General features: G+C 41.6%; 1 protein-coding gene across 1 annotated transcript; it reads right to left on the reverse strand.

Moving 5' to 3' along the window:
* Positions 1–8920: 8920 nt before the first annotated feature.
* On the reverse strand, positions 8921–25476 carry LOC121658171 (neuropeptide Y receptor type 6-like). The gene is made up of 4 exons (XM_042014729.1): positions 24680–25476; positions 17065–17144; positions 14878–14954; positions 8921–13898 (listed from the first exon to the last, which is right to left on the reverse strand). Exon 4 carries the CDS (start codon positions 13878–13880, stop codon positions 12759–12761), a length of 1122 nt encoding a protein of 373 aa, XP_041870663.1. The 5' UTR covers positions 13881–13898; positions 14878–14954; positions 17065–17144; positions 24680–25476; the 3' UTR covers positions 8921–12758.
* Positions 25477–26724: the final 1248 nt, after the last annotated feature.

The raw sequence follows: 26724 nt of genomic DNA on the forward strand, positions 1-26724 counted from the left end.
CCTTCCTTGGTTAATGAAAATAGCTGTTGGATAAAAATGCAAAGATTTTGAGTTGTGAAAATGTGTGTTTGCACCACTAATCACTTGAAAAATCAATCTCCAGACCTTCCTTTGTTAAGAGCAGCTGATTAACGGCTCTCTATGCTTTTTCCCTTTTAATAAAACCCCTGAGTCGAACAACAGAACGACTATAATTAAGGAGCAGTTTTTTCCTTTCTGTGTGACATTCTGTCAAATGTTAGCCAGCAGGTAGCTGGCACACACAGGACAGAAATGCCTTTGCCCTGTTGGTGCAAGCCCAGGCTTCACCTGTGAGAGGGAGATGGGGCTTTGCTCCTCTCTGCACAGGCATTGATAAATTTGGGACTGGATTGTGGTTGTGCTGGATTTGACAGCACTCTCTGTCCCTTGCTCAGCTGCCCTGGTGAGGATGCTCTTCCTTTGCCACCAGACTGTGCCTTGGAGGTGACAAAAGGAGCCACAGCAGACCCAGGCTCTTGGTTTCCAGGTGCTTCTTTCTCAAGGGCCCCAGGCTAGATGATGATGATGACAAAAAGATCTTTCAACATAGTGAAAGATAACTCTAGGGTTAATACTCTGTCCCTTCTGTATTTTACCCTGGAGAGTGATTGCTTTGAAAGAAAAAGAATAATTCTGAAGTCCAGAGAGATTCAGTAAAATTGTAAAGATTTGTGCTTCTCTTAAATGACTTCTGTGTTCAAAGGTATACAATACAATCTGTCTAGCCAGGCCAGAGGTAAAAAAGGGGCTCTGTGAACAAAGCTGAGGGCTTTATCTGATTTCTGACTGGTACCTTCTGGTTTCTAAATGGCTACATATCAGCCATCTGGCAACAAGAAGGTTTTTAGTATGAAAAATTAATTAGATACAACCCAAGCATAATTCTGCCTTAATTTTCTGCAACGCAAAAATAGTTTGTACCCATAAAAGACTTGCAGGAAATATGGTGATAAAATAACCGCTCCTCTTAAATTTTTGTTGATTTGCTTTTTTTTTTCAAAGAAAGTGAACAATTCTCCCATCTAAAGATATGCCTTGTGCAGGTACTTGCTGTGTTATCTGAGCTGCCCAACCCAGCCTGTACTACCGGTGTGATCACCACAGCTGCTGGCTTGGCCAAACAAGGATGGCAGATAATGACAATAATGACAATATATGCCAGTAATGACAGATTGTGCCATAATGGGTTTATGATGTGAACAAGTAATTATTATGGACTGAAGCAATTCCACCAAGCCTTGTGACTGAGGCCCCAGAGATAACAAGACAAAATATCAATACAATAAAAGAGTGAGATGGGGAGAGACTTTTGGTTATTTTTCTTCCTTCTTTTCAAAACTGAGCCAAGAAAAAAATCTGATTGTTTCATAAATTTGGGCTCTTCATATTTCCATTGAAGTCACTAGGAGAAAAATACATGGAAATTTCAGATTTGCTGACAGAATAGTGAGCATGATGTGGAACTCAGCAGACAGCTCAGGCAGTTCATGCACAAAACTGGTCTGGATCCTCTTAGGGTTTTGTCTAAATGCAGCTGTATGAATTCATTGATAATACAGTGTCTGAGCACTGTCTATGGGAGTGTTGGTGTAAAGTGTGGCAATTTGACAAACAGAGGTCTGGGTTTCTTGGGAAGAAGAGCTGACACGGGGCTGGTGCAGGAAATGTTGCGGGTACTCCAGGAACATGCAGAAGGGGATTGCTGGTCCTCACAGGCACTGCTGGGAGTCAAAGCAGAATAAGTAAAACTGGGCAGGGATCTAGAGCTGAGTTTGTCCTCACCTTTTGTTACACTTAAAATGAGGGAGCTGATCTGCCAACGTGTATTCTTTGTGATATCAAAAATCTTCGTATTTTGGAAGTATTTAAAGAGCAAATTTTGTGCATGGGAAAAGTTGTCTGATCATGTTGGCAGTACACTGATTTCCCTAGGAAGGTTCAAGCTGATGTTGAGCTAGAGATCACAAGGATGTTGCTCCAAACTTCCAGCTGATGTAGCTCTGCTGACCCAGCCCCAGTGCTATGGAGGCAACCAGGCTGAGAACGTGGATGTGGACTTTGCTAAACCTGTTGGTGGAAGTGGTGAGGTGATACTGGGAGCTTTCTTGGCTCATGTTTGCCTCACCTCTGCAGAGGTGAAAAAGGTGGAAAATGTCTTTTGAGGAATTCCTGCACAGCTGCTGTACTGCAGGTCCAGTGTTTCTTGAGTGTCTCGGGTGTGCTGTGGAAAGCACAGTGCTGTCAAAATCTCTGGGAAGGAAAAGGATGAGTCTGGTATTTGGTAGTTTACTGTGCAGGGACTCTGCTACTGAAAATTCCAAGACTTGCTTAATGGTAAAATCTGACCTTTGATTCCCAGTGCTTTGTAGTAGTTATTTTTTAATTAAAAAACAACTTAAGTGAATGGAAACAACTTTTTTTCATCTAGATATGATGGCTGGTAAAAGTTCCAGAGTGTGTTAGTGTTTTGTTGTGGTTTTTGTTCATGTGATTTTTTTTATTTGGTTTGTTTTGTTTTTTGTTGGTTTGTTTGGGTTTTTTGGGGGGTTTGGGGGTTTTTTTTGGTTGCGTGGTTTGTTTGGTGTTTTTTTGTTTTGCTTTGTTTGTTTGTTTTCAATTTTTTTTAAATTTTTATTTTTGGTTGGGTTTTTGTTTCCTTTTTTTCCCCCTGCAAATAAAACCTTCGATTTTCACTGTCCTGATTGGTAACCCTGAATTACAGGTTGTTAAATCCTGGTGCTGGGTTCTTGCATCATGTAGATGTTCTTGCTAAATCCTGTGAGAAATGTTATCTCTGCTCTTTCCCAGTGAGTAAGGGAGTGGTAGAGAGAAGGAAGGAAAGGGAAACTGAAAATCCAGGTAGAGGAAGCTGAACACTGGAGGATTCTAGAAATGGGTGATGGGCTTTGAGACAGGAGTAATCCATTTCCCGCACGTATTTTGGAAGCTCAGCCTGGGAGAAACCTTCCTCTCTCTGTAACCATAACAGATAATAACACATTTCCTACCCCTGGCACCAACGTGGTTCATTTTTGATGTGCTCAGTGCACTGAAGTCAGTGCTGTGTGAGCCAGATTTCTGTTTTGGCTGCAGCTGGGGACATTTAAGAAGGTTCATTGCTGTGTGAAGGAGAAAGCCATTGTACCTCTGTCACCCCCTGGGAATTCTAGAGCCTTTCAAGGCTTTTTGATTAGGACTGCAAAGTGCTCATTTTTGCAGCAGGATGACTGCTGAGATGTTAAAACTAGACAGGAGATTAACCTAAATGCTGAACAGTAGAGTAAAAAAAAAGGGTTTTATACAGCCCTTATCATTTGATTTGAAAGGAGCATTTGGTCTACTAAAAATTCATTAGAACAATTTATCTAGAAATTAATGCTTTTAGGTGAACTGTTATTTTAGTGTTACCTAAAGCTAACACTGGGATGTGGGCAACTTTTGATAAGAAGGTATTGTCAGTACCTGGTTTTCCACCTGACTTTATGTGGAAGATGTGCCCAGAGGGCTGGGCATGGGGTGGTGGGCACAGGGCTGGCCAGGTCTGTCTGTGCTGCAGAATTGGCACCTTGTGCTGAGGGTGGGTGTTGGGTAAGTGGTAGAATGAGGTTTTCAAGGAGTGAAGGACTCATTTCATTGCCAAGAGTATAAGTTTGCTTTCTTCCCATCTGGTTAAATAATGTCAGAGCCAAAATAGATTTAAATCCAGGCACACAGGTTTGCAAGAAGAGGAGGAGAGAAAGCAAAGTGGGTAAAAGTAGGTCTAAGGAATTGGGCAAAGAAAGAGCAAGGTGTGTGAACCTGTACTGTGATGGCTGCATAGCACTGTACTGGTTCAACTACCTGCAAAAAAGGTTTATGGTGTGCTGAGCAGACATCTTGGCATCAAAGCCTTATTTATAAATCTTTTCATCACAATTCCAATAGTGTTGGAAGCTAGAAATAGCACAGGCGTAGCAGGAGCACCATATGGTGAGCATGGACCTCTCCAAGACAGGGCTGGAGCTTCGGCCAGGCTATGCCCGTGTTCAGATCTCATTTCAATGCTGAGCACCAAGGCTGCAGCTTTTGGAGCAAACACCACGATGCTAATCTGATTGTTAAAGGTGGCATGTGAGTAATGCCTGCCTCGGGGACCAGCTCAATTGCTCTCAAGGTAAAGCAAATGAAGTCAGTATAAAAGGTTGACACATATTCATGAAGATCAAATTTGACAAGCATCCTCTAGATATATTTAATATAAAATGTAGATGACAGGATTTTGCAGGATCTCTGAATTCTGGTCATCTAAGGCAGTTCTGCTGGTGTCTGTTTCTCTATCTGTACCATGTACTGAAATATTAACTTCCAAAGCCATCAGGATCCCAGAGATGAAGTGGACAGGAAACCAATTTCTATTGATTTCAGCCCTGGTTTGGTCTGCTGCATGAAAAAAAGGATAAAAGAATTCTTTTTCTGCTTGCACATCTGCCCAGACATACCAGGCTCATGCCTGCTCCATCAGCAGCTCCACATCATGTCTGCTCACTGCTACCTTCATGCTGGCGGCTGAAGTGGCTTCCACTGGGAGATTTTTGTTTTTCTGAGCGACTTCAGCTCCCAGTTTGTCAGCAACATGAACTGGGACAGAGAAAAAAAAAATCCTTCCAAGAGGGGATATCCTGAACTGGAGCAGCACCAAACTTCCCAGTGAGGTCAGTGGTGGTTCAGCAACACTCACCCAGGAGCAGCTTTCTGGTGAAGTTTTAATTAGGCAAATTTATGATTATACTTCAGAAAAAGCATTTTATCTTGCTGAGCATGGGGGGTTAGACTAGATGATATCAAGAGGCCCCTTCACATCCTCAACAGTTCAGTCATTCTATATATTTTTAAATTCTACTTAATTGTTAAACTAGCAGCTGACTTTTTTGAGCTTTTCTAAGAAAACAAGAAGCAGCTATTATTTCTTAGCAGCAGATGTACAGTAACCCTTGATTAAATTAATTTGACTGTTCATAATTTTTCTTTGTTCGTAATTTGTTTTTGCTCATAACTTGCTGTTGCTATTCTCAGATGCTTTTTATACAGCTGCTGCAGATCCCCTCCATGCAGAAACACACTGAAAATATTTTAACACTCACCTCAGTCTTTTAATATGACTTGAGTACTCCTAAAATCTTAATACACTGTATATTTTTCTTTAGAAAGAGGCAAGGGCTCAAAGCAAAAGCTAATCAACTCTGTAAATTGATAAGTCAGAAAAGTAAATGATGCTAACAAAAACCCCCAGCTTTTCCTTGAAATATTTGGTTTTTTGTGTATGTCAATGAATAAAGATGTGAGGTTTAACAGGATATTTAAACTTCCATGATTGTTGGGATTTTCTTGCGTAATTCCCTCAGTATGTCTGTGTCTGGTCTGTTTGCATGATGGGGATGGGAAGAAAGAAAGTTTTTGTTATCGTTCATCAAAGGCTTTTTTTTTTTAAATTTAGTGTCAGAGCTTGGATTTCCTGGAACATCAAGCAGTAATTATCTCCCTGTGTTTGTTGACCTTTCAGTCAACTCAGATTTTGCTTTTGGATTCAATGCTAATTCTGTGGCAAATTTTTAAAGGAGTCTCAAGTTCATCTTTAATTAGAATCCAGGAATCTTGTTCCCAGTCAGTCACGGGACTTCTCTTCCTTCAGCTGACGACTCAGTGCAGTATGTCAATGGTTTTGTTTGAATGCCTAAATACAGGCAAAGTTTTAGCTGGTTTTAGTTACTAAAGAGCATTTCCAAAGATGGTTATGCCTTCATATGCCTTAGGTTTTGGGGTTTCTGTCTGACAAGCCCTGGGGGTCTGACCCTGCCAGGTTAGTGGGAGGTTCTGCAGTGCTCAGAGGTTGTGGATGCCCGTGGAGAGTGTGCTCTCTTGGGATCAGGTTTACGGTCACTAACACGGATGGTGGCATTCAAAACCACTGCAGTGTGACATTTTTCACAGTTCCCCCTGCTGCCACCGGCCACAAAGAGCTGGAGACAGACGGCGCCTGTGGCAAGAGGCCTTGAGAGCCAATTCCAGGAGAAAGCCCGGGCTGCCCTGGACACATATTTGATCTTGGTTGACATGCATGACACCAGTCCCAAGGAGGAGATCTCTGATTTCCACTCAGGGCAGGAGTGCACGGTGCATTTGGTGTAAGTGAGAACTTGACCTGCTCACACGGTCAGAAAGGTCTGGGAATAAAGAGCTGGAAGCACTAAGACACTTAAAGCCATCTGAAATGCACAAATGTAAATGTGTGCTGGATAGGGTATCATGCCATGCTGACAGCATTGCTAGGCTGACTGGCAAAGATATTCTTTACAAATAGTGAAATAGTGGGCTGCATAGCTAAAAGAGATTATTTGCTGACTAATTTGCCTCCCAAAGGTTTACCCTGTGGGTGTGGCGAGGTCCCTCTGACCTTTACTTTGCAGCTCCTCAAAAGGCAATAAACGTAGAGCCGCCCAGTGAGGCTGTGAAGTGCCCATCCTGCAGCGCAGCTGGAGCAATCTGCTGCCCTGGGCCCTCCCTGCTGTTTGCTGTAAGAGCTCCCAAGCCTTACAGGAGGAAGCTGGGAGTGCCTCGCTGACAGCTCAGGTGCCTGATGGCTTTGTGCTCCTGCAAGGACTGCCTGTCTCTGGTAATGGCTGCAGTTTGTATGTGCATCTTCCACCTGTGCAAGTTAAATATGAAATTGTTCCTGTGTCTTTTTTTTTCTTTGGAAAAATTGTCCTGTGAAAACATGATGCTCAAATACAATCTTTTCTCTGGCTGCCCAGATAGCTGCCCATGTGTTGAATTAAACACACACAAACATATATATATATATTTTTTTTTTTACATGCTGTTACAATTTGAGACTTGTAAACTGTATCTCCATTTTTCTTGCAGAATCTCCTTAGTCTCTTCCAGGGTCTGAGTTCCGTTGAGATCTTGTCTCAGCTCTGTTCTGCTCTGTCAAATTCAGCTCCTTCCCTGCCACCTTAGAGCCAAGCCAAGCCCCTTCCCCAAGATTTAGGCTGTTTGGCATTCATTCCTGCAGCTGAAGAGAGCTCCTTTAGCAGTGGAATCTGCCCAAGAGGCACTGGGAATGGATAAGGACTGCAAGGTAATAGTTGCTGTGGTTATGTAAAAGGAGAGGCAGCTAGACAGTTTTGTTGAGGAAATTCCAGAAGAACGGGAAATTGGCTCTGGGGAAACTGTTCTGAGATCTCTTTCTTTTTTTGATCCACACAAAGATGCTTGACTTTTATTCTTGCCTAGGTTTACTTTTCATGTGTAGGAAAACAGTGGTTGAATTTATTTGAAAAGCAAACAAAACCCAAATACCACTCCCAAACCAAATAATCTGATGGGGATTGAACAGCTTCCATTGGCCAGCTACTTCAGGAAATGTGGGAATATGATCAGACTACAGTCATGGGTTGGTTTTTAGTAGTTGTAATGATGGCAAATCCTGAGATGGCTTCAAGGTAGAAATTAAAGCATGGAATCATCTGACACAACTATACTATCCAAATTATTGTAGTCCCAAAATTAATCACTTTATAACTTGTTAGTAGACAAATGTGTTGGCCCTTATTGAGGACAGGAGAGATTTGAATGTGCTGGGGAATATAAGGGTGCCCTGGGAGCCTGTGGAGGGTGTGCAGCGCTCACTGCAGGTGTGCCTGGGAAATCCGTGCCTCTCCCAGTCCCCCCTCAGGCACTGCGGGTCTGATTCCATGCAATTAAGCACTGCAGGAGTCTACAACCAAAAACGGAGCTGCCAAGGGGGGATAAGAGATTCTCTTCAGAGGGAACCCAAACTTTCAGAGGTTCTTGTGACTCTAGTAGCCATTCCTGGCTGGAAGAACTAATTCATGGAGCTGTTACAACCCTGACATCTACATGAATTAACAGCTTTTCCTCACCAGGTATGAGGGTGAAGTGAATTCTGCAGAGAATAGCTCCACAGAGGTGCCAATTCCATCACATTATGTAAATAGCCTGTGACTAATGGAGAAATCTATGAAATGAAATGAAAGAAATGAAATGAAATGGAAATGAAATAAAAGGCATCAGTCAGTGCATTTGCATGGAAACCAAAGGAACCTTGTTTAAAAATGAGTGATATCAGACAAGATAATTCTACAGTTGCCATTGTGGAATATTTCTAACTGTCTTATTAGCATAGAATTGAAAGGACAATGTTGTTTATGGAGTCTATCTGGTTTCACTGAGTTCTGCAGCCTGTCTGACCTTCATTGTGAGGTTTCTCAAAACTTTGCTACAGATTCACTCTCCTCTCATTTTTGAATTGCTTTTCTATGTCTGCTCTTATCTATTTTCTGTCCCTGTTTTAATTTTTTTTCCTCCTCTGCCTTGTACCCCTTAGCTTTTAAAATTTTTCTGTCTCCTTTTATTAAGCTGGCTATTCCTGTTTTTTAATTTTTTCTTGTTTGTCACATACCCTGTTGCTTTTTAATTTTTCTTTGTCTTTTTTGTTTGTTTATTTTCCTCTTCTCTTAGCTCATCCTGATGTTTTAGAGCACACTGCTATGTCTGGAGTGTACTTTGTACCCCCTCTGGGTTTGTCAGGACATCTCCGGAGGTCACCCCTTCTCCTCAGAGCAGTCTCTGTGTCCTCTCATCCTTCTTATTTGTCTCCACTGGGTCAGCAGCTCCCTCACACATCTGAAGTCTGGTCAGGTCCCTTCCCGAGTACCTTTGTGTCCTTGATCTGTACTCATGGCCATCCCTTCAACCTGCAGCAGGCTCTGGTTCTTTCTTGGACCTTTGGATCTTTCTTTGGACCTTTTGGTGATTCTTGTTGTTCTGGTGCCCTGTTTGAATTGGAGGTGTCCTATCCCAGTTACCAACAGTACAATTCACCAGCTGGGCAGGGTGATGGTTTTACACAGGGTAATATTTATTTGTCAGCCAATGGGAGAAATCAGTCTTTAAATCACACACAGCACTGGCACTGCCTTTGTCCCCAGACAGGATTACAGTCAATAATCAATTGAGCTCTTTGTTCAATGGAATAATTTCCACAGTGGATGCCAGTTCCCAAGTACCCAACCCTAGTTATATGTGCTTAAAGTGAGATGAATCAACCACAGAATACAGACATGTAAGGACACAGTTCATTTACAAGGATGTTTATAAATATATTGGTCTGGTCTGCATGACCAAACCACTCAAACAAAGCTCTGACACAGTTTTTTATTTTTTAAAAACTAAGAGTTTGTACACTGGAATAGCATGTGGGAGTTCAGGCTCCCCCTCTAGCTTTCCGTAGTTAATTCCATGGTGCTGCTCCCACCGAGGAAGCTCACAGTCCTCCAGCTGGTTGCATCAGGTAACAACTTTCTGCTGAGAAAGGCTGTTAGTATTTTCTCTACATGCCATACCAATAAAACAAGGGAAAATAAAGTCATCAGCATTACCCAAGACAGGGCATTTGCCAGTTTACCTTGAGCAATCTTTAAGTATTACATATTGCAGTTACATTTACCACTGCCACACACCACGTTGGAGTCCATAATACTTATGCTATAAAAACAAGCAACGGCTCTTTGATCCTATTCCTGTCACAGTCAATTGACTCCCACTGACTTGCTGGGAAGTTCAGTACCAGGAGGCACAGGAAGCCAGTGGATGTAGTGAGAAAACATGCAGCGCTGAGGGCAATGTCTTCGAGACAGTGAGGATCCTCTGTTCCATTAACAATGATTGTTACAAGTGCAACATTAAGGAGAAATACTTGATGACTGAATGTTCAGAACAGAAATGGAGCATCCATCAGCACTTGAGTCAAATGATAGTGTGAGAAAGAAATGAAATGGAGAAATCAAGGCACAAGTACTGTTCACTTTTGATTCTGAAGCAGTGTCATTGCTGAGAGAGCTCCCACCTGCTAATGAAGAACCCTCTTATACCAAGATTCGGACTGGAAGGAAAAATTGAATACTTAACTCTGATCAGGATGTCAGGAGTAGACAATTGGTATTACAAAAAGTGATGGCAATCTTTTTTTTTTGCCTGTCTAATGCATACTGCCCAAGCACTTCTCAGGAGAGAGTAGAGAGACCATCCATCAGCATCACATAATTTGAACCAGAATGCATTTCATGCCTGTATTTAAACCACTTGGGACATGATACTAAAACCACCTCTGCTGTAAAAGTAAACATGCTCGGGCTTGTGGATGGGATGGGATGGGATGGGACGGGACAGGACGGGAGACACTTAGGCCAAGTTCACACATGGGAATCTCAGCTGGGCCTGATTCGAACACTAAATACTGTCTGAGACATTTGCCAACAAGAGTAATCTCAACTGTTTTGCTAGTAGTGATAAGTTAGAGTAAACTGTGAATGTCATGTGCTTGTAAAATGCTTTTAACATGGGCCCTGAAGCTGTAAACAAATATGAGGAAGAGAATGATAGAGATTTGTGTTCCAAATCCAGCTGATAGTCCAGGCTCTAGCAGGTGTGACACCAGCAAATGACTTCTGACAGGAGTAGATGGCTTTCTGTACAGGTCCTGGGATCCCCAAGAAAAGCAAAGTTCCTGGATCAGATCTGCTCTCAGTTAAGCCAGGTGCAATGAAGACAGTGAATCATTTTGTTACCCACGAGTCTCAGTTCTCAGAGAGAAGCAGCTCCATCCCCTCCCCTTCACCAAAGCACAAACAGCCCCTCTGACCATGCACGGCCCCAGAGCCATTGACTGCAAGGTGCTGCTTTTAACTTGATTAAATGCTTATTGTGCAGATCAAACAGATGATGTGCATCAGCAATGAAGGCAGCCCAGTGACCCGGGTTGGAGTTCATTGAAATAGTTAGAACTAGATACTCTCAACAGTCTGATCATTGGCTGTTATTAGGTATTTCTGTCTCCTGGTTTCTTTCGTATGATGCACAAGGCAGGTGTTTAAGTTAAGGTTTGTGTAATCGATTCCAAATGCATACTATTTGATTTAATTAGATAAAACCCCTAAATTACACTAAAGCTAATCCATACCTATCACTCAGATACTGGATTAGCATGTCACTAATTCTGCCATGCTTGCTCTTGTGATGGGGCTGCACTAAGAGATTTCACCGAAGCCTTTTATCTCAGTGTGAATCAGGGGGCACTTAACAAACCTGAGTACCTGCATGAGCTGGTGAGGCTCTTCTGACAGAGCTTCTCTGATGAGCAGAGTGGTGCAGACAGTCTGAACAAAAGCTGTAACAAGAGAACTGTGACCTGACCGAATCCTTTAGGAACTGGATGGCAATGGAAAGTGATGGTCCCTCTCCAAGAGAACTTTACAGCCTTAAGGTGAGTTGAAAAGGAGCTCATTGTAATTTGAATGTTAATTCTTTTTGCTTAAGTGGGGCATCGATAAATTGCTAAGAAATACTTTACAAGAAATCTTATGTACAGGTGTTAAAACAGAGGTTTTTGAAACTCAGAAAAAAAAAAAGAAGGGGCTTTAGCAGTACAAGTAATTACTTATATTTAATTTGAACATGGTGAGTTGTTGGACTAAAGTGTTCTAAGTACTGTCTTTCAACAGCTCAATATTAACTGATTTTTTATGTTGCCACTATATCATGGATGAAGAATAAGTTTGGCTGCTCTTTTATGGCCACACTGGAAAGTGGTTTTTAAAATGTTTTAGTTTTAAGAAAAGTTGTTTTCAGTATTGTACCTTTAGGCTTCTTTGCACTGTGTTACAAAAGAAACTATTTTCAAACACAGAAACTGTGTTTCTGTGGACAGAAATGACCACATCTGCTCAAGTATGCCCTTTTGCTAGTGCAAAAATGTGGGGAAAAATATTGCTGAAATTAAAATGCAAACCTAATTTTCTACTCAAAGGGAAATCTAACTAAGTAGCTAGACCAAAATTTACTCTGAATTCGTAGTGTGTTTTTTTGATAATGGAGATTCTAAAAGGTCTGTTGTAAGGACCGGTGATGATGGTAAGAGAGAAAGCAATGATCTTTACTGGTGGTTTGGAGAATGCAATGCTTTTAGAAGAAATGTTAAATATGTATTTAATCTTGAACAACATCATTCTGAGTGGAACTTGCAGTACATCAACGGGTCCTGTTTTAGAGTTCATTAAAAAAAAAAAATTCCAGCTCTAGCCTTTTCCCTTGTTAAAATACAATTTCTGGGCTGAACTGGTACTAAACCAAAGCAAACTGCATGAGGGGGCTGAAAGGATGGTGGTGGAGTCTTAGGATAACTTCAAGGGCCTTCCTTACAGTGTGAACTGCCTGTCAACTGCAGATTAACCAGGGTACTGATGTAGTGTTGGAAAACAAAAATGCCAGAAAACAGTGTGTGAAAGGCCGCTGAAGTTAGGAATACCACAGCATTCAGGGTTTGCTTGGGGGAAGCCAGGTGTTTAGGAAGGACATCCCCATCAGTGGCTGAAATGGAAACATTTTAATTGGAGTTAAGGTAGCATGCCAGTAACTTGGAAACTGTGGATTAAAAAGGAAGATGTTAATACTGTTTATGATTTATTATTATTGATCTTTAGGACTCTTGGAAGTGGTTTATCAGCATTAATACTATCATAAAGTAGCTGTTAAGAGTATGCCTACAGGAGGATAATCCCTGTTGTGCTGAACTAAATGGCAAAGACTTCCTCTAAACTTGGTGGTAACATGACCAAGACCTGCAGAAAGAGGCCATCTGCAACAAAATACAGAATTTTGGAAACTGCAGTTAGATTATTTTATATATCCACATGGGGATTATTTAACTTCAGAGATCCCTTAGATGCATCTGTTTGCAGGTTTGAAAGGGCAATATTTTCATATTCCTCGTGTGATGCTGAGCATCTGCAGTGGTGAACTAACACTACCAAATCCTTCTGAAAGTTCCTGTTCAGAAACCCATAAAAGATGGGATTGATACATGTTGAGATCATGGCCACAAGGTGGCAGATTGTAAATGCCAGGTTATGATTACAGCTCATAAGTGCCTCATAGTTCCAGTCAAAAACCACATTGAATGTATTGAGAGGCAACCAGCAAGCTGCAAAGGTCACAACAATTGATACCAGCATCATATTAATCCTTTTGTTTTCACTCAGCCTGTTCTCATTCTCTCTCATCCTGTCTATTTTACCACGTCTCCTTCGAAGACACACAAATATCCTGAGATAGCAGATAAAAATAAACCCCAGTGGGAAGCAGTACTGGAAAACCAGCAGGCTAGTGGTGAAAATCAGTCTCTCTGTATGAGATGGCCATGCTTCGATGCAAGCAACCTTGTTCTTGTAGAAATCACTATGGAAAGACAGATGTTTGAAGGGTTCATCTGTTATTTGGTGGAACACTAAAAATGGAGTGGATATGATGAGGGAAAGTCCCCAGATGAAAAGAATTCCCCAATAAGCATGTGAAATATTAGGCTTCCAGCCACATGGGTTCACAATTAACTGATATCTCTCAATAGCAATGAGTACAAGTGAGAAAATGGAGACTGTGACAGAGAGACTTTGTATGAAAGAGCCTATTTTACACATTGCTTCCCCAAATATCCAGTGGTCCATTAAGGTATATGCAACTGTGACAGGAATGCACATGATACAGATTAAGACATCTGATAAAGAGAGGTTGGCGATCAAAATGTTCGTAACATTTTGAGCTTCTTTCCGTCTCTTTATTATAACAATTAAGCAAAGATTTCCAACAAGCCCCACTAATGTAACCAATGTGTAAGCTGTAATAAGCAAGAATTCTGCAAGGAAGGAAAGTTGGCATGTATCAAAGTCCAAGAACTGAGAAAGGCTAATGTTAGAGATAGTTTGATTAGCCAGGATCTCACTGGGGTGCTGAACAGCTTTATCCATCTTGAAGCATCTTCCAACCTATGGACAAAACTTTGTATTATTTAGAATATACTTTGCGTGGAGATTTTCAAAGCAGTGGGTACTGTGGGTCTGTCATTGTAGTCAGTGTCCTTAAAGTTTTGAGCAAATCCCACATGATTAATTACAGTACTGGAAAGCATGTGGTTATTAGTGGGTTTATGTATCTCTGTGGAAGGAGGTTGATGTCACCTTTCTGAGATTCTGCACTGACTGTGCTACAGGTCTATAAATCACAGCAAGAAATAGCTGTGATAGCAGCTCTGACTAAACTTGTATGGATGCTTTCATACAAATCCTCTTTTACCAGTTGTGGATAAAGTTTGCTTTCCAGAATAAAGTATTCTAAGATCTGCCTCTGCTGAAGATTTAACAAGGTTTAATGGATTCTGGTGAGGATAATCTATTGCGTTTGTATTGCCAGCAAAGAAGAACTGGGTCCTGCCATCACTCTGCTAGCTTAGACATCACACTTACATTTTCTTTAGAACTACAAAACATTGTGAGTTAATACACTCAATCCTCCTGAATTAATCAAAATGATGTGTGCTTGAGCTCAAATGGCATTCAAAACCTCTATGATATCTTAAAGGGAGTTTCCTGTTCTGCTGATGAATTGAAGATAGTATGTCCTTTTTCCTAAACCTAACCTGAGAAAAATGTAAACAACACAAAGCTCACATAGTTATGCAAGCAATTATTCCTCTTTCAGCTCTAACTTAAGCAGGAGTCAAGCAAAAAAATCTGATATTAGCACAGTGCTGTGGTTTTAAAACTAATATCTTAATGGGTTTGAATTTATCACTGAGTGCAAAAGTCTATCTTAATTTAAAGGCTCACCAGCTTTCTTGCTAGAAAGTTTTTTTTCCAACCTGGGAAAGGAAAAGTGAAGTACGAAAAGAATAACTTTTAAAATTTGAAAGTGGATAATGGATATATGCTCTACACATTTATCTTTCAAAACTCAACTTTAACTCACCTTTATTCCCCTGTGAAATTACTGGAAAACTAGCTGGAAGGAGATTGTTCTTCACCCCTAGTAGTGGTGATGAGAGCCTGTGGAGAAAGGAGAATGAAGAAGCAGTGGGAAGTTAAAGAGGATACACGAAGAAGGGATAGGTAGATGTTTTATTACTAGAAATAATCTGCTTATGTGGAGATTTGTCAGCCTTTTCACAGGAATGATTGCCATTATTTATTCACTAAAGAGTAAAAAAATGTTTAGTTGCTTGTACAAAATTAAACACCAAATCCAGGGTTAAACTGGAATTATGATTCTGTAGTTGTTTTCCGACAGACACTCAAAGAATATTCCAGCCAGAGTTGTATCCTGGACTGCTTTATTCTGATACTTCTGTTTGGCATAAGTTTGGGTGCTTCAAACTAGGATTCTAAAAAACTCCAAAAAATACCATGCTTGCCTTTGGAGCATCTATTACCACTCTCATTCTGATTAAAATATCCTTTTCAATCAGCATACATGTGTTGGAGTGAGAAGAGGCTGTAGATATATGTGACTCTATGTGACCCTGATGTCCCAAAAATGACTTAAATTGTGGTCAGGGCTAACATTAAGCCCTGTAGTCTCCCTGAAGAATGTACCTGGTTTGGTTACAGCTATATTGCGCCAATGACATGGAAAACTCTACAATCCTGCTGCGAAAGCTATGGAAGTCTGGTGGCTCTGATAGATTTTGCAGTCCCTTGCAGGTGTCCCTACTTCAGTAGGGCAAGACCAAGAGCTGGGTACTTCACTGTGTGCCCACCAGCCTCCAAAAACTCTTTTGTTCCTGAGTCCAGGAGAAAGGCCGTGGACTGTGACTCAGACACAGTCACATCCTGCAGAATTCGGTGATGTGGCTGGACAACAGCACCTTCAGGACCCCTATTTCCTGGAATGCATTGGAACCCACATTTCCCTGGAGCAGCACTAATTGCCTGGCTGGATTTGTCACACGGAAGGATGCATGTGCTGGAAGGACAAGAGGCAGTAAATGGTAAATTTACCACCAACAGTGGCAGTTGTTGCCCCGGTGAGATTTACTGCCACTTCAGAAGTGTGAGGATCTAAAGACTGGCTGCTTTGCCCCAAGGGTGATCTTTCTCTTTGCCGTGCCTGTGGTGTTCACCTGGCTGGCACAGATCTGATACCTTCAAAGACAAACTCTGCTCTTCCCTGCTTTTTATGTGAACAGGAGAAGCTGTAGAGACTCAAAAGGCCATGAGGCTGAGCCAAGTTTCTAATATTTTATGCACTATTTACTAAGCTTGCTTATTTCTCCATGGATGCACAACACAGTTTGATAGCAGATTCTGAATGTCCTCTCCCAAGAATTCAGGGTGGTAGGGCTTCTTTGGCATTTTCTGTTTGGGAAAAGTCCCTGTACTGACCTAATCAGTTTGCTCGCTACATCAGTTTTAGGCACATGCTCCATCTACACTGTCCTTTTGTCAGGAAAATGTGTCATTTCTTTTCACTCGTTGGTTTGTGCTGGGAGTTAAAGAGTGCATGCCATGCTGCAAGGCAATTTAAACATTTCCTTGGCAATAAAACAATTACAGCTGTCTTGGTAAACATATGGAGTATTCACAGCATTAAAAAAAATAAGTTACTCTAGTATTTACTACAGCATGCTGAACTGTATTGTAATACCTACTGGCATTTTTTAATCTAATAAATAAATGTTACTGGAATCAGCATCCTTGAACTGCATCTACAGCTGATATCAGAATTGAAGTGTTTTATAAAAAGAACTAATTACTTCAACCCCCAATCCATGCATTTTGGAAAAGATTCTCTACCATAGTAAGAGTTTAACACTAAGTTATTATAAACCCCTTAGCCTAGTTGTTTCATTCCTCTATCTGCAGAAATATTACTGAAACATTCATAAGCAAAAGAAAGGTCTAAAATAAAATTAGTTTTAGAAAGGCTTTTTTCCCTAAGTATTTTGTTACCTATGCTAAAGATGAACAGTCACATCCTTTCAAGGTGACCAGTAAACGTTTCAATTACAAACATTGTTTATTCCTAAGTATTGCACAGATAAAATGTGGAGGAAAATTTACATTCAGTTTTAAATATAGGTTGTAGAGAATAAAACAATGCTTTAAAAGATATTTCAGTAACTTTTGTCACAGTTTTATGGATTTTCTGACTTCTTACCTGATGAAAAATTCAAGTAATATCCACACTGCCTTTAACAATTTTCCTTTTCTCTCAGAGCCAGCAAACACATCTTCTTTCTGTATAAAAGAATCGAGAGCAAAGTCATCTCTCCTAAAGCGATACCTAAACTCTCCTTTCTTCTCTGTCTGAAAGAAACCACAGATCCCCAATTTCCAACAGTATTGAATCTGCCAGGCTGTAGGAAGGCAGCTGAGGAATAAAACAAGCTCTGGAATCCAAGAAGAGACGAACAGCAGTGAGCAGGGAGGAGGAAGGACCAGTAGTCATGGGGATGGATTTTCCTCCACTCTGCTGCTTCCCTCCACCCTGTCAAACACCTTATCATGCAATTTCTTTTTCAATTATTTAATCTGTTCTGTAGTTCAAATGTTTTCCCTCTGCAGGATTTCATACATAAACATCTGTGGATGGCACATTCCTTTCTTAACTGATATGGCACTACAGTAAGCTGCTTGGAAAGAGCGTGCACATCCTATTAAGTGTATCATTTGCTTTATTGCAATTGAGATAATTGGATTTTCATTATAAATTGATATTTTAGCATATACTCCACAGATAAAAATTATTCCTGGAAAGGAAAGCATGGCACACTGTACTAACACATAGTAAAAAGGGGCTTAATTTTTATTACTGTTTTTTCAGTAAGAGTCCATACATTCTGTAGTCGCATGTTTATAAAAATAAGCATTCGGCTTATTCATGAAATATTTGGAATGAACATTTATGGAATGGGAAAGGAAGAGCTTTTCTTAGCACCTGCAATCTGGTAAGTTGCTGCATAAACTCTTGTATTTTCACCTGGGTCCATTTAACTTCCAGTAGCCCAATCTGGCTTTTTTGAGAGAGTGATTTTTGGAAAGCAGGAGGATTTTTGGGATGAGCAATGCTGATGCTGTATTGAAGTGCAATTCAAAACTAATTATCTAAAAATATTGTTGGTTGTCATTTTACAGTGTTTGTATAAAATAGGTGTAGGGTGGAGGGAGCCTCTGTGATCAGCCAGACGAACCTCCTGCTTTTCATATATTTGCGTTTATTCACCATGTGTTTGTCCAGACTGTTTTTTAACCATCTGTGGTAATCTTAGATTAGGTATTCAAGTGCCTAATTGACTGCTAGGAAGACTGCCTTAACACCTCCCCCTAAAACTTCCTTCTCTTTAGTTTAACCCAGTGCTTTTTATTCTAGGTGTGATCTAGGAATTCTGATATTTTAACCAAAAATGCTATGATCAAGCAATGTGAATATATTTTTCTAAAGCATTTCTAGAACTTGTGGGTTTGATTGTCAAAATTACTATAAAAACTAAGTTTTGCTGAAGTACTTTAGAAATTCTGTTTCTGGTTGTGCTGTAACCCCAGGAAGTTAATCAGAACCTGAACATGCAATGTGATAGATAAGCATCAGAACAAGCCATAAAAATGCATTATCTATTTATGAAGCAAGTAAGTCAATAAAATTAAAAGATGTTCTGATTCTATTTACAAATTTCAAAGGTCATGTTGCTTATTTACACACGCCTTTGTTTCTAATATAATTCTGTATGCAGTCCTTCATTTGTGGAAAAACAAGAGTATTTAACATGTAATCCATTGGTTTTACAGTTGTATCAACCTGCTGCCTCGCGTGGATTCAGTTGTGTTGTAACCTGTTGTGAATTAGATCACATCCAGCATCAGAGGCTTGTGGGTGTAGCTGCTCGTGGTGTGTTTAATTCTGATGTCAAAGGTCTGTATGCTAAGTGGGACCCGTGGCTCTGGAGGACGGATCACACTGTAATGTTTTCAGCCAGATGCTGGAGTGTCTGTTTGCAGAAAAGGTTAATGGGTAGCAGAATTGTATTTACTTTTTATCAATGGTCTTGTTATTTCTGAATTTCTCAGTATTAAGTGATGGGTGAAGTGCCATAATAGGCAGGTTTTTAAACTTTGTAACAACTTGTGTAGCATTGGCAACAACCTGTTGGTGAAAAATAACATGTAAGTCCTTTGAGTTCACCTTTTGCTTTGGCATTTACATGATTCCTTGGCTAGCAGGAATCTTTGCTGATGGTTTATCACTCTGAACTTTTGCTTTTGCTTAGTTTTTTCTCCCATGTAACTGTGCAGCAGTCCTTGTTTCTGCCCATTGCAGCCCCCTTCTTCAGAAAGCAAGATTTAGTAGAGATGTACAGGTACAATTTCTCAGCTTCCCAGGTGAAGGAATTCTTTAACAGCAGATTGGCCAAGAGGTGGTTCAGAGACCTGTAACATCTCTGAAGGGTCACGGAATCACAGATGGGTTTGGGTTGGAAGGGACCTTAATGATCATCCAGTTTCAATGGGCAGGGACACCTTCTACTAGATCAGGCTGTTCCAAGATACATCCAACATGGCCTTGGACACTTCCAGGGATGGGGCAACCACAGCTTCTCTGAGTAATTTGTTCCAATGACTCACCACCCTCACAGTCAAGAATTTCTTCCCAAATCCCACCTGACCCTGCCCTCTGTCACTACAAAACCATTCCCTCTTGTCCTGTCATTCCAGGCCCTTGTCCAAAATCCCTCTCCAGCTCTCTTGGAGCCCCTTTAGGCACTGGAAGGGTTCTGAGGTCTCCCTGGAGCCTTCCTTGTCAGGCTGAACACTCCCAGCTCCCTCAGCCTGTCTCGAGAGCAGAGCTGCTCCAGCCCTTGGAGTGCCCTGATGGCCTCCTCTGGACTCACTCCAACAGATCCACAGCCTTCTTACATGGGAGCTCCAGAGCTGGATGCAGCATTGCAGGTGGGGTCTCACAGGAGTGGAGGAGAGAGGAAGAACCACCTCCATCATCCTGCTGGTCACACTGCTCTGGATGCAGCCCAGGACAAAGTTGGATTTCTGGGCTCCAAATGCACGTTGCCAGCTCGTGCTGAGCTTCTGTCAACCAACATCCGCAAATCTCTCTCCTGGATTATTGCTTCCTGGTAAGTACTGTTCTTAACAGCACTTCAAAGAGGCACAGAAAAATAAACAAGAATAATTGGAAATCTCATATGTTAGTGTTGGATGTGCTGGTTAATGCCATGAAAGTAAGATAATACGCTGTGATGGAGGAAAACCACACTCCCCTCGTATTTTCCTGTTCTGTGGAGAGATTAACACCCTAGTAAGGGATTTTCAGTAAATAGCTTATAATGTGACCAAACTAGCAACAGCTAAGTGTGAACTGTGACTTTTTCTCCATGGATGTACATGTGTAAGTTGGAGCACTGCTTCATGACTCAGAGTTTTTTCCCTAATTGGAAATGATTGTCACAAAAATAATTCATGTTCACTACCTGGAGTTTAGGTTTCACTCCATTATACTGCATAGCTCTAAAGGACAGCTTTGCAATATCCTTGATGCCTCATCATGATCTCAATTTTGATTCTCAATTAGCTCATGCCTAGAATGAAAAGTCAATTGTTTTAAAATCTGATTTAACTATAAATGAGTTACTTATAATAACATATTAACTTTTAAAATTATGTCATGCCATGAACTGTTGGCTAATTTCTGGACCTTATTCAGCTGGCATAGAGCTGAGATGGAGATGAATACACTCCCTGGCTGGAAGGGTAGCATCTTAATTTTTTGGGTCAGCCAAGTTACTTTTCTCACTGAAAATGAGATTAGATATGTGAGTAATTGTAATAGGAGTGTGACTGCATAAATTCATATTTTGTAATAGATTCCACTTTCCAAACCCTGATTCAATTCTTTGTAGCTTTCTAGAACTTCTCCAACTCCCTTTTACCAAAAGTCATCTCTGCCAAAAAATGAATTATTTTAATAGCTCACAGATTCCGGGAGAATATGACAATTTGTTTCTCTGGTTTGTTTTTTCCCATTCTAGAGTCTTTTTATAACAACACTGTGAGCACCGAACCCTGCTGTTCTCATGGCATGACATCTTTCAGTGTACTAATTGTTAATTAAGAAATACTTAAAAAATCAAAAGGTTTTTCCATTAATCTCAGTCTGTTTCAATTTTCCAGCACGTTTCAAACTGTAATAAGTGTTTTGATTTTCTGAATTAAAAATATGAATTCTAGATTGCTATTTTCTGTCTAGAAAGTCTCACTTCACACCACCTCATTTTAAAATTTCTTGAATAGCATGGATGCCTTACAGCTAATTTCAGGCAGGTATTTACTGAGCTTCACAGCACAACTCTTCCTGCTGTGTTCAAACAAAGCTTAACATCAGTCATGCAAAAGCACCACGAACCTACCCCACAGAGGTTCTGTGGAATGAGAAACAGTTGGAGCCTAGGAAGAGCTAAGAGGAAAAAAAATAAAAGCAAGTAAATTTTAATTTAACTGGAAAAAACATAATGAAAAATTTGCAGGTGAAAAAGATCAGAGTGTGGCTGAGATTGTTGCTGGCTTCAGGTCTTCTTTTGGCAAAATTTAGAATCCTGGTCTGTCTCAGACAAAGATACAGTGAAAGTTCTCCTGTCTCACATCTGTCACAGCATTGCTACATTCTTTGATCCTTCACAAGAATCTTGACTTTTGAGACTGTATTTTGCTGCCTCACTTTCATCCCATCACTTCAAATTATGGCCAGCTTTTATATAAAATTTTAGGAAAGAGAAGAAAGGAAATAATAAATTATTAAAGAAGAGTGAAAAGATGAAAGAGGAAAAGAGAAATTGAACTTCAGAGGGAAGAGGAGGGAGGGCAGGATTTAAGGGAAAATGGTAACTTAAGTCCAAAGAAAAGGATGCAAATTCAATTCTCTGATGACTTTCCATTTCACCCTTCACAAAGCTGTGTTTCTTTCTTCAGCAAACTCCCCTTAAAAAGGGCTCCAGGAAGATTTTATTTAGTAGATAAACTTTGATACTACTTACTGAAGAAATAGTACCTGTGGGTTATTCTGTTACCTTTTTTTCTGTAGGTTATGTTATTTTGCATTAAGCAAATACAAGAGTGGGGTAGTGTTTTATTCCCCATCTGAATTTACAGAAGGTAGAGATTTTTATCCTGAGGAGTGTCATGTTCAGACTTTAGGCAAAAGACTATCTAGTTGCCTCTCAGTACTTTTAAATCTTTTTCAACAAAAAACCCTCTCCTGATCAGTACTAATTCATGAAAGTCTCCAAAGTAAGATCACAGGTTTGGTGTTTTTATGCAGATTAAAGTGCAAACAGCAGAACAGAGTGAAAGAGAAACTTTTGCCAAAAAGGCAAGAGCTCTCCCAAAGACAGCTGTACATCTTTTAGAAGTTTTCACAACTGTAACTAAAGCAAGGTGCCAGGCTGGAAATGCTCGTGGTGCTGCTGCATTTTTAGACAAAACGCCTCCCTATGAACCGCACAATTACGCTCTGCCTGAGGTATTGATTTGGGTAGGAGTGAGGTGTCCAGAAGTCTAATAATATCTCATTGAAATTATGAGAATAAAAATCTTTGCCTCTGTGTGTGTGTATCTTAGAGTGATGTGGGAAATTATGGTTGAATCCCCTGTATTCCCACCTATGCCTAGTTAGAAAAATCTGGGTGAAATGTGTGTGGCTAAGATGATGTTATTACAGTCTTCAATGTGAATGCAGAACTAGTCAGCAAACAGTCCACATGAAGGAATCCTGTAGCTTCAAAATGCTTTCTACTGCTGAAAAGTCAAACTAGACCTAAGTCTAGAGCACTGCACTATACTAAAAAAAAATACTTAAACTCATTAAAAATTCAAGTGATATACTTAAATTCCTTAAAAAAAAGAATCAATACCTGCTGACTATGGAAGCCAGACATGTAACTAGATTAAAGAGGTTGAAACTAGTTAAAAAGATATGACTTTGTGTTTATATGAGGGTTTAGATAAAATATTTATAACTTATGAACTACTTTTGACTTCATAATGTTTTTCTATTGCCCTTCATGCTCTTTTCCAAAACTTCATTATTCCTTTTCCATCTTGGCAGTTTGGACCCATTAAATAGCATGACAAAGTTGTTTCTTTAATGACAAAAATTGATATAAAGAATTCCTTAATAATTTATTTTGTACCAGTTTTACTAAGAATATATGATAACATAGGAAGTCATGTTGGAAAGGGACTGCTCAGATGTCTCTGGTTTGCAATCTCTTAAGCAGTAATGCCCTCCTGTGGACTCTAGGCAGTATGATTTCTTCTGAATAACTAGAGAGGTGTATGCATGAAAACGATTTGGCTTCCCTTCTTCCCAACACACTGATTAAACTGTCCCATGAAGACATTTAACACATGGCATCATTTGGCCAAAGTTTCTGGTTTGAGAAACACATTTCCTTTAGGTAATGATACAGGTGGAACTTTTATCTGAAAAAGCACCTAAATTTAGAAACTTCAGCAGCTTACACAATGATTTTTTTTTTTATTATTATTCTATAGGCTGCTGTCAGAATTGAAAAAATGTCGTGCTGCAAGTGCCTTGTCAGAAAGTGAGAGGCATGTATTTCTTTTGTGTGCTGCTTTCCTAAGAATTTTTAAACCTATAGGATGGTATTATGCATCTACTAGTTTACAGCAAAAAGCAGTTTAAGAATTCTGTGGGGAAGCTGCTGTAGCTGCTGGAGTGGTGTCTGGTTTACATCTCACACAGTGAGGCTCGTCTTTGGTTCTGCACTCACACTGTGGCAGCACCTGTGTCTCTCGCTGGCTCACATAGCTTGAGGGAAAAGGCACAGTTCAGGAGCACAGAAAGGCACCTACTTGCTAGGAATGTGTGTAACAAGTGACTTGCTGCACCGATCAGGTGACTGGATGTGTGTTTTCAGAGGAGACATTTCCACCTGCAAGACTTGGTATGTGTGTGTTAAAGGCATTTTCCTTTCATTAATCAACCAGTCAAAAGCGTAAATGAAGAGGAAGCATTTGGGCTAACTTGAATTGAGTCAGTGGCTGATTTTTCCTACTGATTTACTCACATCTTAAAGACCCTCATCTCCTCCTCCTGATGCAAGCAGTGACTTTTTTTCTCTGATCTGTTCTTTGGCCTACTTGTTTGTCTTGTTTTCAGGGAGAGAAAGTGAGCTGTAAACAAGATTTGTTTTTTTTTGTTGAGGCCATAATTAGCTCCTCTTAATTTTTTGTCCTTTTTGCTCTAACTGCAGGTCTATAAAACTCCCATGGATTATTTTCTACCTGACACATTAATTTATCTTGTGAAGGGCCATACAGGTCTTACAATAACTAGTAGGCAAAATATAGTTTTTTATTTCCTGTAATTATGTGGAGCTTGCAACAGCCTCTGGAAGATTTTTATTTAATAGAGTAGGCTATATTTGTTTATTTTAAAACCGCAAATATTTCAGTGGATTATGGGCATATTCTCTTTTCTTAAACTAGATAAAATGATGGTGTCAGTTCATGCATTGAGATAAATGGATCTAAACGTGACAACTTTCCTTGTGATTTTCAAACACAGGCATTTAATAGGTTACTTTTACTATAGACTTGGATGTAAGATAAAAAAATCCAATTTGAGTAAAATCAGATTACTGCATTTGCAAGTATTAATGCTACTGGTTAGTGATAATCATAGCCTGTGAGACAAAAGCATGTTCAGCCTCTTTGGATCTCCTCTGGGGCTGTGGTTAACCAACCTTCCAGTACAGTCAGTGTTCCTCTTGTGTCTGTGTCTCCAAGGGAGCATTTTCAATTGATCTCTGTCAGGGGGATGTTGCAGTTCTGCCTCCTCCCTCCAGCAAGCACCTGCAGGTTGTGCAAAAAATGAGGCAGCTGAAAACTAAGTCCTTTTCCATTATAAAACTGTCTCAGTTCTTTTAAGTGGATCGCTGTGTGTTTGTAGAAGCATCAAGGCTGGCACATGGAAAAAGGCAGGATTGCAAGGCTGGAGCGCTGCACCAGTTCAGGCAACTGTGGAACTACATCCTGACAGTGCCTGACGCAAAACTGCAGCCATTCTTAGCTCCTGCATAATTTTTAACATAAACCCCAGTGGCTGTAAGACCAAAAAAAAATCGTGTTTCTAATGAAAAATTCGCTAAGTAATGCTGCAGTCTTCATGATGGCAATGTTTAATGTACTATAAAAGTAAGAGAAAAAAAAGGAAAATTATCTCACTATGCCACAGGGTTTGCACACTCTTGAACAGCTCTAATTATTTCTCTGAGCAAATACCTCCTTTTCAGAGCTAGGGAGAGATTTAAGGGTGAGTAGGCTGTGATACAGTGGGAGAGAGGACTGAGAAGCAGGGGAGGAAACAGTAGCAGGAATAGTGAGTGGGAAAGAATCACAGAAAGTTGGAAAAGCCCTCCAAGATCATTGACTCCAACCCTTCCTTCGGCACTGCCAAGACCACCACTGAACCGTGACCCCAAGTGCCACATCTGCATGTCTTTTAAATCCCTCCAGAGATCTGACTCCACCACTGCCCTGGACAGCCTGTGCCAGGGCTGGACATTGTTTTCTGTGAAGAATTCTTCCCTGATATCCAATCTAAACCTTCTCTGGTACAACTTGAGGCTATTTCCTCTCATCCTGTCCCTTGTTCCCTGGGAGCAGAGCCCGACCCCCACCTGGCTGTCCCCTCCCGTCAGGGAGTTGTGGAGAGCGAGAAGGTCCCCCCTGAGACTCCTTTTCTCCAGGCTGAGCCACTCCTAACCAAACTTGTGCTCCAGACCCTGCCCAAGTTCCGCCGCCCTTCTCGGGACACGCTGCAGCCGCCCGGTGTCCTGTGAGCCCAGATCGGGCACTTGGCAGCGGGTTACCAAGGGGAAGGGGGACACAGAGAGAAGACCCATCTTCTGACAGGGAGCAGACAGGAACAGGGCACACCGGAGGGTTAAACACCCTACGAGGGGAGTCAGCAGCGGGCTGGGGAAGGCGAGGGCTGGAGGTGGAGCCCGGCCGGGGCCGAGCCCAGCGGGTGCCGGCGCTCCGGGCGCAGGGAGCGTCTGTATCCAAAGGGGCGGTGCCAAGAGGCTGACCAGGCTCAGCTTCATGGTGCCAACCACGAGGACACGAGGCAACGGCAGAAAGAGATGCACAGAAAGTTTCACCTGAACATGAGGAAGAACTTCTTTACTGTGCAGTGACAAGCACTGGGACAGACTGCCCAGAGAGGATGTGGAGTCTCCCTCACTGGGGGTACCCAGAACCGTCTGGACGCGATCCTGTGCCCTGTGCTGGAGCGGGGAGGTTGGGCCAGAAGCCCGCTGGCCTGCCCCGCTCTGTGGCTCTGGGGGAGGCCCCGAGCCCCCTCACGCGGGAGCAGCGGCTCCGCCGTGGGGGGCGCGCGCGGGGGGCGCCCAACGGTCCCCGCGTTTCAAACGCTCCCGCGCGCCCCGCCCCCCGCGCGCTGCCCCCTCCCGCCGCGGGGCGGGGCCGCCGGGGAGGGAGCGCGCGCCCAGCCGGAGGCGGCGTCCTATTGGCTGCCGGCCGCGGGCCCGGCGTCTTGGCGCAGCATGCCCCGCCCCTCCGCCCGGCGCGCGCGGAACGCGTCCCGCGTCCCTATTCGCTGCCCGCCGCGTCCGTCATTGGCGGACGCCGGGACTGGAGCGGAGGTCGTGCCCTTAGATTGGTTGCTGAACACGTCCATCGCAGCCGAAGCCACGCCTCTTAAAGATGAGTGGCGGGCGGCGCCAACGCACCTCTCTCATTGGCTGGGACGGCGCGGGGGGCGTGC

This window comes from Corvus kubaryi, unplaced genomic scaffold, assembly GCF_017639235.1.
Source record: "Corvus kubaryi isolate FWS band 111438036 unplaced genomic scaffold, C.kubaryi_AGA036_p1.0 split2-37374, whole genome shotgun sequence".
Taxonomy (NCBI): domain Eukaryota; kingdom Metazoa; phylum Chordata; class Aves; order Passeriformes; family Corvidae; genus Corvus; species Corvus kubaryi.